This window comes from Epinephelus moara, chromosome 7, assembly GCF_006386435.1.
Source record: "Epinephelus moara isolate mb chromosome 7, YSFRI_EMoa_1.0, whole genome shotgun sequence".
NCBI classification, from domain to species: Eukaryota; Metazoa; Chordata; class Actinopteri; order Perciformes; family Serranidae; genus Epinephelus; species Epinephelus moara.
The window spans coordinates 21,845,777-21,860,444 of NC_065512.1; the positions used below are offsets into that span (position 1 = coordinate 21,845,777).

At 39.7% G+C, this 14,668-nt stretch overlaps 2 protein-coding genes across 6 annotated transcripts in view; one reads left to right on the top strand and one right to left on the bottom strand.

The window, feature by feature from the left end:
* Positions 1-14,668, bottom strand: part of LOC126392948 (uncharacterized) — a 15,789-nt gene continuing 1,121 nt past the window's right edge. For 2 of the 5 annotated variants that reach the window (XM_050048735.1, XM_050048734.1), the window contains exons 3-4: positions 6,176-6,271; positions 1-90 (exon numbers count right to left, since the gene is read on the bottom strand). In XM_050048735.1, coding sequence (XP_049904692.1) covers positions 78-90; positions 6,176-6,271 — 109 coding nt within the window. In that variant the 3' untranslated portion in view covers positions 1-77. Of the gene's footprint in view, positions 91-5,918; positions 6,701-14,668 lie in introns of those variants that run through there. The other 3 variants (XR_007570229.1, XR_007570228.1, XM_050048733.1) reach the window with 3 other exon arrangements.
* Positions 14,347-14,668, top strand: part of LOC126392946 (RNA-binding motif, single-stranded-interacting protein 1) — a 22,662-nt gene continuing 22,340 nt past the window's right edge. Inside the window, exon 1 of the mRNA XM_050048730.1 lies at positions 14,347-14,652. Within this exon, the coding sequence (XP_049904687.1) occupies positions 14,602-14,652 (51 nt within the window). The 5' untranslated portion in view covers positions 14,347-14,601. The remainder of the gene's footprint in view (positions 14,653-14,668) is intronic.

Sequence of the window (14,668 nt, forward strand, 5' to 3'; positions counted from 1 at the left end):
CTGTTTTGTATCTCGTTGTCCAACTGTCGTCATCATTGTGAAACCACAACACAACAAATGTTGAGGATGACTAACTTTCACTCCTGCCACCTAAAAGGAGACAAAAAAATATGATGTTACTATTTTTAAATTACGTAGCACAGGTAGGGTAGAAATATGGCATAAACTAAACCAAGTGAAACCTACTGGTGAGTTAAAACCTACTAAATCTTATTCTGAACAGCAAAACTTGAAACATATTTTGCTATGTTGGAGTAGTGTTTGCAGAATTAATGTTTAGCTGACAAATTAGTGTCATTGAAATCTGTGCCACAATCATTTGGGCTGCTCTAAATGCAAATCAAAGATTCTCAGCAATGCAAAGTAAATGTGCCAACATATATAAGCCAACAGAGCATTTACATAGGTATCTGCCTTTGGACATTGCACTTTAGTCGTTCAAATTATAGCAACAAATGTGTAATTAAATTAAATTAAATTACAAAAAATAATAGATATGCAGTGATTATAGGGCTTTAGGGGACTGAGAAGTTGCCCACTTAGCCTGGTTGGTGACAGGCAATTCAAAGTGCTTTACACATGACATAAAAGACATAACAAACAATACATATAACCTGGATAACCAACAGGGCAAGTTGGGCACCTGCCACATGGGCACCAGACCTCCAGAGGCCTCAGACGGCCCTGGTTTACTGTGTGTCAGTTGATTTTCGGTAATTAGATTTGTTGAACATTTGCACAACTACAGTACAATATTGAAAATTGGAGGCCTCTATGTGTTTTGTTTTTTTTTAACCTTGAATAGGCTTGTAAGAAACCAAGGTATAGTATATAAGTATGTAAATCCTTAACTCACATACTGACATAATTTTTAACTAGCCTGTATACTACAACAGCATAATAAAATATCTGAATGTCAATTATGGCTTTTGGTTTCAGTGTGCCAACCCAAGATTTTCAGTGGCCTGTTCTGGCCAGCCCAATTTCTGGGGGCGCCACTGTGTAAAACACAATGAAACTGCCATCTGTAGTGTGCTGTGTATATTGTATTTAGTGGTAGCCTGGAGGCAACAGGAGCCTAACAAAACATTTTGTCCTGTCTTTTTTTTCTTAATAAAAGCATGTACTGTTGTTGCCCCTAAACATTGGAGTATCAATCTTTCATTTCCAACTGAAAAAAAAAATAGTCACACATATTTTCTCACTTTTCATAATTGGTGTTTTGCTTTTTTTTTTAATGCTGGTTTTCTGTTTTGGAAATATCTGAGTAGTAAAATAAAAATCTCTTTGAGTGCTTGGTTATAATTAAGGACTTTTTCCACAGACATTTTATCATAGGAAAAGCCCAAGTGTAAATAATACAATAAATATGGTATGATGGTAATTTTATGAGTAGCACCTGATGTTATTGGTATGCTTTTCCTACTAAGATACACTTCTCATGACTGACTAATATTCCTTTGCTTTTCTTGACTAATATTTTACCTATTATTTCTGTGTGAAATATCCGACCACATGAAAAAAAACAAGCTCAGTATGAGCAGGCAGCAGAAATGTCAGTGTGTACTGAATGCACAGGTCTTCATCACAGCAACAGTGTGAGAACAATCAACACTGTAAGTCTGTGAAAACAAGTTAGTTTTTAATTAGTTGCAGATGTATAAATGACACTTATCATGAATGAGAGGACCTGCATCACTCCAATGCATGTGTAGAATGAATAAAAAAATCTCTCCCACAGTCCACAGTTCCGCATTACTCTTTAAAAATCACCACATTACCAGTATCTAGATGTGGGCCTTCCTGAGTTATGGTGCCCTCTTGTGATGTTCACAGCTTAAAAAAGTCATTTGTGGCTACAATTTTATACCACATACGATCAGGTTCTTATGCTGCGGCAAAAATTGAGTAATATATAATACACTCCCCCTGACGCACCTATTAAAACCTTTACAAGGCCTAACCTATGACATCCCTAATGAGGAAGAACCATTCCAACTGCTATATTAACCCTTTTACCTCTAATGTAGGGCAGTTGGGTGACTGTTTGTGTTTTGGTACATTCTTTATAATTCTTTTGAAACCCAACATCCTAAAGTAAGGGGGAATGTCTGTGTGCTTTCTTGGAACTACGTCAGTAATTTTCCTTTTCATCATGAACCTACATTTAGTGAGTGATGATGCAATACTCTGACCTGGTGACATACTGGCAATCCCCTTCCTTTTCCTATACAACTCATGCTTCCAAATCTCATTGGACTTCCATTGTTGTATATGTAGAGGTATTTCTGCTCATGAATTAAGTTTATAAATCTGGCCCCGTGTCCCAGACTGCTTTGAGTGCCATAGTGAAAACTCCTTCCCCGGCAAAGGCAACTCAAGGAATAGTAGCAGCATTAAAAGAATAACCAGTAGATGGCAGCTTAGAGTGACTTATTGAGATGCCGTGTCCTCTATATTTCTTTACAGTGATTTCAACCTTACGTTACTGAGGATTCTTATATATAGCTATATAACTAAGTATCACAGATCATTTTTATTGTCAGTTTTGTTTGATCATGTGGAGTGTCAGGCTGGTAACAGTGTCAAATCAAAAAGCAGACCCCACATGTGCTGATATCTACTATTTCCATGAATTATTTTTTCCAAATGTGCATAAACTTGGTAGTAAAAGTGCATGAGCTAGGCTTATAAGGTCTATAAGCTTTTTAAAATACTACCATAATACACTGGTACAAATACCTTTCATCAGTATTAGGCCTACTCAAAATAGCGATAGGGGTATCCTTAGGGGTACTTTTGAGTACTGCACAGGGTACATGACGTTTTTTAATGTAAAATTTGAAAAATATCGGTCATGAATACTTCCTAAAATAATTATTTGAAAATATGTTTAATGAAACATGTAAATGTAAGTTTGATAAACCCCATGTTACATTTAATATTCTCAACTGCTGCAACAACTCGATCATGTTTAAGTTTGCTCACTGTGTGTTTTCTACCAAATATGTTTTGTAGTGGTCAAGGAGTTTGAGAAAAAGAGTTTGAGAACCACTGCCTTACACTGCCAAGACACACTGAGCAGCAGCTAAGTGTGGCCTTCGGCAAGCTGCCATGCGATGGCTATGGAAAGCTGCAGCCATTTGAGGCTATGTGTGACCAAACTATAAGTTGGGAATAGTTTAACTTTTAGCAGCAAATTGCAGCCAGAGAACACCTGCAGCCAGTCAAGAAACAGAGTCCTGTGAATCTCAGGCTGACCTATGATACAAAGAATTTCTTCCCTCCTGAAACACATGACGTCACCTCCTCATATGATGTGTTAGCTGCACTTCGCCAACGCTTGGTGTATTTTTGCCATTAAAGGCCCTTTAATATCTGAGGATGTGGCAATGCCTTTTCCTCCAGAAGTCTCAAGTCACAAGTCAATATTTTTGTTATAATGATTCACTGCAGATGGTAACAGTTCATCATAAGTAAGATATCCAATCATGGCTCAACTTGCTTCAGATTTGTTTTTTAATATATCACACAGCTGTTAATGTCCCCGCCAGGAGGCACAGATGCTGGAATTTCTGATTGACAAATTAATGTCTTATCTACGAAAGAAACTGGGGTATCTCATTTTGTGCTTAGAGGGAAACAGTGTTCAGCCATTTATATTTTTGAAATCAACCAGTATTAACAGCTTAAATGAACATGCCTACCTTTTATTTTTGTTTTTAAATTGTTGTACACAGGGAGGTATGTGCTAGAACTAATGAGCCAACTAACTGTCTACAAATGACAGATCAGGACAAGTAGATGAGCATTTTGTGTCTTCATCATCACTTGGAGTATGAAATAGTGCAGACCTCCATGTGGCTGGTCCAGCACAGTGGGACCTCAGTGGCCTGGCTCCTCCAGGGATCGTTTTGTGGAGTCCTGCCACAGAGGTTGTCATCTGTGACCCTCACTGACATTCCAACCTTAACCTCTGCTCCTCCTGAAAATGACTTACACTCCCAGAGTGACACCAACAACCTCAAATCATATAAAAAAGAACTCCAGGAATTCCTTTAAAGACGACAACAGCAGGCAATCTTAAAGGGATAGTTCAGATATTTTAAAATGGGGTTATGAGGTACTTATCCATAGACGGTATACAACTTACAGTGGATGTCGGTCAGCTTGCCCCTGGTTTGGAGAGGCAGGCTGAAGTCTGACATGTAAGCTAGGCAATGTACTGCTGTGGAGGGGTCAGAAACAAAACAGATTTTAGCCACTTAAAAAACCAAAAAAAAATTAATATCACTTCAAGTGTATGCTATATTCAGAATATTTTCATTGCTTGACCTTGATGAAAATGAAGCCATTATTCCACTCTCTTCAAAGCCAGACTCCATTGAGAAAAACAGTGATTTATTGAGAAAAAACAGTGATTTAACATCTCTGAACACGGGAGCTTCTCGTCTACCGCTGCTTCAAACAGTTATTTTGTTTGTGTTATTATACAACTTTGGCATTTGTCATAACCCGGCTCACAGGCAATGACAAAAGCGGAGAGACACAGCGCAAACTCAAATACAAAAGTATATTTATTTAAATAAAGCAACGTAAATAAACATAATGCAGGTATGGGGTGTATTAGTGTGATCAGTAGTGTACATGTGGATGTGTGGAGCATGCGAGGTGTGATGTTGTGGAGATAACCTAAATAAACAGAAAAGCCAAACAAAAGGATGGCGCTGGCGAAGAGTCGGGAGAGAGAGAGAGAGCGTGGCGTCAGCCAGCACCGCTTATATCTGTCCACGCACCAGGGCCAGGTGCTCGTGATCCAGACAATCAGCTGATGACCTCTGGGAAAAGACAACACATCATGTCACCAATTACGTCATCAACATAGCATGAACTACCAACCAACGCAGCCAAGCAGGGGCCATCACACATTTAAAAGGGTTAGTTCGGATTCAACAGAGCCAGACAACAACACAAACTAGCTAACTGAACAGAGCAGTGGTAGATCAGCAGCTCCTGTGTTCAGAGAGCTGAAATTACTGTTTTTGTCAATGGAGTCTGGTGCCATTGACAGGAGCATACATGAGGAACTGAAGCCATTTTCAGCCTTCCCATTGGAACGGTTTCACTGACTGAAAGGTAAAGTGGTGAAAACACTCTTAATAGAGCGTACACTTAAACTGATATTGATTTTTTAGGTGACTGAAATATGTTTGGTTGCTGATCCTCATCCACAGCAGTACATTGCTTAGCTTCCATGTCGGACTCCAGCCTGCTCCTCTAAACTGGCTACGTGCAGACTGACATCAACTGTATGTAACACACTGACTATGGATAAGTACCCCATACAACCCCACTTCAAAAAAATTCGAACTATCCCTTTAAGGGTGTCACATATTTTTCATGGTTGCTTTTAGACTATGGTATTCTGATAAGCAATGATTTGATAACTGAACACTGGGTGTGGCATATGAGTCATTTCAATGACCACACAGTCACTCACCTCAAGTACCATTTTCTCTTTCTCTTCAGCCCTCAATCCTCCCTTTGTTAATCTTTGCTAAGGAGGAAATTCTATTACCCAGCTGGCTGCCCATGGTATTAATATGTTACTGGTATATTTCTGCGATACACTCTTTATCAACTTAACCCTGCTGAGTAAACAGCACTGAAGATGGTAAAAGTGCAAACATGATGAGACAGATTTATGAATACTCTGTTGCCTTTCATGTGGTGATCCCCTCTGTTTGATCACTCTCTTTCTTTCCTCCAGAGCAAGTACTGAATGCACTTACTTCACTCTCCCTTGTGTGACTCATAAATCATAATTGCCTCCTCAGAACTCCACCATGCATTTACTGTTAGCTAGGGCGCTCACATACAGGCTGGAAGGCAGTGTAGCATTTCCGTCAACAATGTGTGCATTTCCTGAATCGCTAGACCACAGTGTATTAGCACTTGAATAACCTATATATACCAAAGTGTTGAAAAAAAGAAGAAGAGGGTGCTTTGTATTCATTATAAACTGCTGTTGCTTTCAGACCTGTAATCAATGCAGCCACTTAGAACACATAAATACACTGAATGTACTTAATAAAGTGAGCAGAGAGATGTTTTTCTGTTGAGATATGAGTCTCCCAAAGCCATTTTTGTCTAATACCCTGATCTCACCACTTACAAGAGGACATCAGTGGTGCAGAGAGGCCTCATAAATTTCAGCAGAAATGATCCCTGGGGAGATGTGGTGTTCTTTTCCTGCTTCATCTCGCTTACCCTGGAGAAGACATAAGAAAGGGTCAGTTGTGGGGGGGGGGGTTGTCCTTCGTCCGTCACAGGATATTGCTGTATATGGTTTATTGAATGATCTGTGCCCCCAGTATCCACAATTAGTGGGATGAGTGGATTATTTGCATGCACAATACCATGCATCAACTGATATGATCATCTAACGTTGCATTCCCCAGGCAGACAATCCCATTGTCCTTTGTGATGTGTCACCGGTGAAAAGGATACTAAGCTCGCTGTTATAGGGGGCCCTGCCACAGATAGACATCACACTGGAGCCGGGCTGGTGCTCGGCAGTAAATCTCCAGCCGGCGTAAGGGTCCATCCATGTTTCCTCCATGTCTAGCAAAATAAACAATCTGCTGTGGGTCTGCAGAAACGCGAGATCAGACAGAGGGCAGAGCCGGACTCTGGCATGCTGGGGGAGGAGGGGGAGAGGAGGAATGCAGAGGGGGGAAACACATAGATCAGATTTCAGGAGCCCCAGAGAGAGGTGGAGGAGAATGAAGAGAAACCTTGCTGTCAAGATACCAAGGAACTATGAATAAAAGGAAAAAAATAAGAAAGATGCCTTTTTTTCTTTGTCCTTTCTCATGTTTATATTTATATAAATGTTTGCATAATGTTGTGTCCTTTATTCTTCCGAATAGTTGCCCCAAAACAACTATTTTTTATGGAATATGTGAAAGTAGGTGTCGGAGCAGACCAATGAGCCAGTGTGGTTTCCATCCGAGGCTAAAGCTGCACACAATATTGTTTTGGTTGAGACTATACGGCCTCGGGGGCTTCCTGCTATTTGAAGAGGATGGGGTGGGGATGAGTATGCTGAGAAACTCTGAGAAGATCATGTACTTCTCAGAATCTTACACAATTAGTCATTCATTCGAAATCTTTGTGGGGAATTTTATGATCGAGAGCTGTACTTGACTTTTACTCGCTCTTGTAGGCTGATAGACTTTTTATATGCCAAATCCCAGGGAGAAGCAAAAACATGCAACTGTGATTATTTTGTGTGAAAGAACCATTATGCTTATGTGTACCTTCACAGCCACCTAAACAAGACGGTGTTCCTAACTGTATTTTACCATGCAGAAAGTCTGCAAGATGACTTTCCTGCAAGCTTATTGAATTTCCTGATTGATAGCGAGAGGAAGTTCTCTCCCTGTTCCTGTTACATAAGAGCAAAACCACAGAGCTCTCATTGAACAGAATGTCGTTAAAAATTATATGCAAGGAAACAAGCATCAGGGCAGCTCATTCTAACATCCCTGAATATCTCATTGATGCCCCTGTAACGAGCCGATTAATCACATATCATTGAGTCAGTATGATACAAAAACTAAATTTTGTGTTCCCTCTGTCAACAGACTTTAAAAGTCTTGTTGTAAAGAGAAACCCTTCACTTTTGGTCAAATGTAATTATATTTTAGCTTATTTAAATTCATGCAAATGCTTATTTTATTGGACTGATGTCAACAGTCCAAAAGACCCCAAAGTGAGCCAATGATACTACTGGTTGTCCTCAAACATATGTATTGATTTCTAATTTGTCAGTATAAGATAAGGCATTTTAGACGTACAAAATCAATAGTTATGCGGAAAGGGAGGGTCACAGCGAGTGTGTGCGTGTTTCCCACAGAGGGAAAGATTTAACAGATACAGATGTGAGGAGAATATATGGATAGCAGACCCCACTGAATGCTTTTATTTCTGTCTTTGTGGGAAATGTTAGAATATTCCCACACTGTTACTATTCCCAACACCAGCATATTGAGATACAGTGTGTTGGGTTGCATATAGTGTATGCTCTGGAGGGACTGGGTAGACTTGATGAGGCATGTTGGATGAAACCAATTTCCTTCTGTATGTAGATCTTATCTCTATAAATTGCGCAAACACGGTTGTTACAGTTGTGATGTGGCTTTATTAGCTCTTCAGAACATGCCCTGACTAAACACTGAGCCCAAGTTGGCATCTGTTTATTTTGCAGATGCTCAACCGCCTATAAAATAGCAGCCCTATAAAGAACACTGCAAGTCGGTTATATCACTTTGTAGTATAAAAAGGTAGAAAAGGTCAGTGGAGTTGGAGCAAAACCGAAGAAATGAAAGGGCATATAAGGTTAAGAAGAAAGTCCCCAGCTGACCTCACATGAAGAGCCCTCTAGGGCTCTTAATTACTCGAGCTCATGAAGAATTTATCAGCAGGAGGCTTCAGGCTCTAGATAGATGATTTCTACCGGCAACAGGAAACACAGATGCATGCATTCACACTATCAGTTAGCCTACATTGAAAGAAGTGAAAATCAGACTTTCTGATGCATTAGTGCAACCCAGTTCAGGCTTCCTGACTTGTTCTCACAAATGGACTTTATAGAATGGGGCCATTCATTCATGGCGGATTACGAGGGATGGTAAGATTTATCTGATGAGTATTCAACTGGTTACCACTTGACTTAACAAAGTGTCATTGTATAAAAAGTGACAATGAAAAAAGATGTGTTAATACGGAAGCTGCCTGTCTAAGTCTCCCTCTGCGATCCCCATGAATTTCCACTTATCATCACTGCTATCCTGCTATGTATTTATATTAAAAATGAAATTGAATGTTGTGTCTGGACTGTGTGTGAAATAAATATGGATGCAGATTGTTCACAGCTAACAACTATCAGTAAAGTTGTGATAACATGGTAATATTTTGGCAATAGTTCACAGGGCTGCTTCCACCAAAGTAAACTTTAAATTATTGTTAAGGTGAACGCATTAACTGCCATGGTGAGAACGTGGACAATGGCATTATGCTGAGGCTGAACAGCACCATACAATGTTTACAATAAAGTTTGGAGAGTTGCCTGGCAGCAGAATGTACACAATGAAACAGCTCAGTGGCGCTGCTCTTTATGTCAGTGTCAGGCCTGAAAGAATTGCCTTTGTACACATATGACTCTCATTCTCGGGACATTTGACATGAGCAAAATGAGAACCGGGCTCCACAATAAAAACCTTTCCTGCTGCTGTCAAGTATTTCCTCCCATATTTTAGAAAGAATTCGGGAATGCTTCAAATATGTGTGTAAAATGTTAGCGAGGAACATGAATAAAAATCACCCTATCATACAAACCCATATGTGAGGACAAATTTAAAGGAAGACTACATTGTGTGATCTTATGTCAGCCTATGAAGTAAGCATTTACATTTGAAACCATGTCTTTGTGATGTTTTTATATCACTCTATAAAGCAATTTAAGTAAAACAGAATCGTTGTTATTTAAGTTTTAGCATGCCTTTTCATAAAGAATTAACATATAAATGAGGTGTCATAATGAACATTTCACATCAGATGATTTTCTGTTTCTTTATTTTCAAATTACCATGCCATATGTTTTGTACATTTAGTTAAAGGAGCCATTCACAACAATAATAGAGCAGCTAGTCAAGCTACCTCTGTGTGTGGAGTTATCAGAGCCGCTCTGTTTGTTGTGGTAGACGGTGATGTATGTGAGTCCCTGTGTGTGTATCCCACTGACTTGCTCATCACCACCGCTCTGCACTGAGCTCATATAGTGGTTACAGCTATCAGGACAGCATCATTGTGGAAACATAGCACCTACCCTCTGGTTCCCCCCTGCTCAACGCCATTAGCTGTCAGCATTTTTCATGTTGTTAGCACCATTAGCACAGCTGCTAGTTGCTGGCCTCCATGTTGAGAGCCGTGTGTAGACAACTTTTGAATCATAGATACACTTTGAATATCATACAGAGTTTCTTTAACATTATGAAAGTCCAAAATAAATTACTACATCTAACATTATCCCACAGCAATAAATTGTGCATAAGCATATGTTTAAAGGTATACTATGCAGGAAGTGTTGGTTACTGTGTGTAGTGAAAGTGAAAGCGAGCCCCAGAATCACTTTCATTTGCTATTTGCAGTTTTTCAGCATGTATTAACCATATTTGTGGCTTCCTTTTGGATGCGTGCAGTGACCGATTTTCCTGTAAGCAGCATGAGCTTCCGCTTCTGGTTGGTGCTATAATGCATGCTGCCTACAGTCTGGGACCTGGTTGCTACCTTTTGTTAAAGTCAAAACCTCACCTGCACACTGTGGCCATTAATGTCCCGAACATAACGTAACATGTCAATTAACAGCCCCGGGTGTTGTTTGCTTAAATCACCGAAATCAATAGGCCTATATTTGGGACGGGCCTTTAATTCCTTTCACACAAAACTGTTGATCAGCAAAGATAAGGAAATACAATCAAATCGCTTATTTACACCAGCATGAATATTACTTGTTTAAAAATTATCTAGCTCCGACAGACAGAGCCAACAGACGATCAGAGAAAGTGAGAGTTACGGCACCCGGCACACCGACACACCAACACAACACCACTTTATCCTGTTAAAACAATACTCACAACTTGGATTAATTTTTATGAAAAACTCTTTTTATTCTTTTGATCTGGGGACCCTTACAGACTAAAGGAATATGAAGAACTTACAGGGTAATCGAGGAATGAACACATTAACTCTGAGGTAGCAAACAACCTGCTTTTATAAATCCAAAAAACTTATATTTAAAAAAAAATGAGCTGCTTGGCAACCAGACCAGGTGTCTATTTCAGACAGGTGTATATTTGTCAAAATGTGTAGCCACACCAGGCTAGTAAAAGGGACTGGGTGTTTAATTGGGACTAGGCTTTTAACTGAAGTTCCACAGTAGTAAAATAAAAAAGGAGAAAAAATATCGGAAGGAGGTAGAGTCTCTGCAGATAAATACACCTCCACACACTACTAATAGGTCATAAGTGATTATTGATTATGTATATACAAAGAGTGCAATGGAATGGACCTGTGATACCCTCACTAGTGTGATGACATTCAAGCTCTTGGTTGCTGTAAATCAAACATAGACTATGAACTGCGTGGTGGGGGATTTCAAAGAATCCTGTAATTGAGGCCATTCAGTCATTTCAACCATCTAATCATAATCTATAATAATGTCTTTCTTAAAAAAACATAATCCTCTGTTGTTCATTACACTGAAAGCGTAAAGTGACTCATTCATTTTTAGATAACTGAGCAGGGCTGTCACATGACGACCACCCCACCCCCCACCCCTCACCGCCTCAATTAAAGACCAGAGTTGTGAATGTGGCCTATTTTTCCTGTGTGACACACACACATCGTTACTCAGAGCTCTCTTTTGTGGTTAATATACAGTCAAAAGTCAGGGTAAATGAATCCACTGCTGCCAAAGAAGGGTTACACGCCCCAACCAAGAGACTTCCATCCAGTCAGGAAGGTACTGAGACTGTTACTAAAAGCTTCCTGGAGCTGCTAAAACACTTCTCAGGAATCTAACACACAGACAGGAAGTGAGGAGAAACATCTCCCCCTTTCGCTCCCTTTCTCTCTCTGCCTTTCACAGAATGAGCTGTGAGACTGTAACTGCTGTTATGATTTGTGAGGACAAAACAGAGCGGCAATGCTTTCTTCATACAGGCTACCTCAGGGTTGTTTGCTGGTAGAGACTGTTTTCATGAGTTCAGGGAGGAGTGAGAGAACAAGTAGCACAATGTCCTAAAATAACCTCACTCTCTTATTTCCCTTGGAAATACCCAGTGTGTGTATATTTGTGTGTGTGTGTGTGTGTGTGTGTGTGTGTGTGTGTGTGTGTGTGTGTGTGTGTGTGTGTGTGTGTGTGTGTGTGTGTGATCTGTGTGCCTATGAGTTTGAGTCGTAGTGATCTTGTAATCTTTGCATCGATGCATGTTTGTGCCTGTTGGAGTGATTGTGCATGTGCAATCTAAACCTGCATCTATAATGAAAGGAGATCTCCTTCATGGGAACGGCATGCTCTTTGGATATCAGGCAAAGGCCGCCCTTTCATATCAAAACAACCTGCGTGCAGTGATTTAACGATATATTGTTAATACTGTGGGCTTTAAATCTAAATGATATGCTCACTCCATTTCTGGTTTGAGATATGCTAAGCAGTGGACATTGTTCAAATTTGGATAAACACTCAAAATGACTGTACCCATGATAATAACATTCATATCAAATATCATTAGATGGTTATGTAGGATTATTTAGGTGCTATTATAGTGCTACACAAACGCAGGGACAAGAGATAACCTTTCCTTTCACTGTGTCATAAAAGATGGTGGTTCAATTGCCTCTCTGTCTATCCTGACCCCCCTTTAGTGTCCTGAGCAGAGTGCTGAATCAGACCTCTCTCCCTTTCCTCTAATGCTGACCCAATGACTCCTGTTGGCCTGGTGAACTTCTCTACATGCTCCACTGGTGACCTTTGCTTTCATTTGGGAAAGGCGTATCACATATCACACCTATACTCATTGTGCCAGTGCCCTCTGTAAAAGGACACTGATGTCATAGTGTGGGCTCTTGAAAGTAATTTCAGTAATTACTAAGATTTAGGAAGCCAAATTTTCATCACACCACAAATGCAGAGACCATTTCTCTTTCTAGTATAGGTTGGTGAAAAAGAATACAGGTCTTAAACCGTGCAGGTAATATTTTATTTGCATTGTATCTGTCTTATTTGTTCTTACCGACAGTGGTAACATGAAATAGCTGCAATTAACAACTGCTAACTAAACTGGAGACTAGATTGAACTGTTTAGAGAGACTATAACAGCAGAACAAGACAGTGGTTATAGCATGGTGCTTGTACCCTGCTGAAGGTCGCCATTAATTCTCACCACCAGTGTTGGTTTTCCAATCAGCAGGTGACAGTGGTGGGTAGATTGCTTTGGATTTATAGCCCAGCATGCCTCTCTTACCTGCTCTAATAAGACCTCCCCCACATACACACACAAACCACAACCACCTGTCACTCACATTAAGAGGGTCCTACTGCACACAATCCATAATAGAAGCCATCTCTTTCAGGGAAATGTTACTCTACGGCAAGACCTAATCCATAAAGGATTAGTTCATCGCAATAATTAAAAAGCATATTTTCCAAATGTCCCCCAGTGGTCGCCAGCCATGCAGATAGTTTCTATTCTATTTTCAGAGGTTTTGCAATATTCATTAATGAGACCTCTTCTGGATAATCTGCAAAAACCACTGTGAATGAATATTACTATATTACTATATATATTAATAAAGTATATATAATGTCAGTTGTGGCAGGAGCTAGAGTGGAGGCAAGCTTTAAAAATATCACCAAAGCCTACCATTAATTTTGATTTTTTTATAGGCCTGTATATTTAATTTGGGAGAACTGATCCTTTACTAAAATCGGGACCCAATCCTTTATCCCATTTCACTCATCCTGGATATAATAAAGCAAGTACATCAAAATATGTATGAATGGAGGAAAGGCCTATTTTCTCTATGTTTTATGGCTTTATTGTGTGAAGTTATAGTTATATAGTTATAGTTATATTATATATAGTTTTTTTCAGTGATGCCTATTCGCTTGTGTATGTAAACACGTCTAATTCATATACATTCGTATCACAGCATCTCTTAAAAAAAACAGCAATCATTTTTTATTCAGGCCTCTATAGAGCCACACCACAATTTATCATTTCCATTTACAGTGGAGCTCATATTGATCATCGGTAGGTTGCGTCTCCGAGCTGACCGGAATGCTTTGCTACCTTGAATAGGCTTCTTATCATTAAACCTTACCAAAACACTACATTTTTACCCTTCTTGTGAATATATTTCCCTTGTGGTTTGCGACTCCAACGCAGAAATACCTTTAAAACTTGTCAGGATATCACATCCAGGACAGTCACACTGTGGAATGTTTGGTATGCATCTTTTAATACAGGAACAACAACATGGGGGAAGACGGTGTCATTGTATTGTGTGTTCAGTCGATAAAGTGTGATGTAGATTAAGTTGAGTGCTGAAATATAGTTTATGTTTTAAGAAAATGACTGTTAAATCTCCTTTATAGCGAAAAGGTGTAAAATGGTGTGTATTTTGAAGAGAATTGTTAAAAGACCACCCCTACACTAAGTGTTCGAATGGGTTGTCCCACTGTGGCAGTCTGTCCTGCGCAGCGCTGACTGCAAATCAATGAAGCCAGTCAAACAAACTGGGCTGGGCAATCGAAGTTGGGACAATTTACGGAGGTTTCTGTTGCCGGATAGTCGACGACAATAAGGCTATGTACACAGCTAATATGTGCGGAATGCTATTTTTGTGTCCTTTAGCGGAGTAAGGAGGATTTCCATGTCAAAAAATATTCTACTTTTACAAGGAGTTTGGTGTTTTTCGCGAGAGAAATTGTAGCTTAACTGAAGAAAATTGCCCTCCCTCTTCGAACTGAGGATGATTTTTGCTAATACTGGAAACCCACTAAGGACTCCGTATCGCAAACAGGTAAATACACTAATAT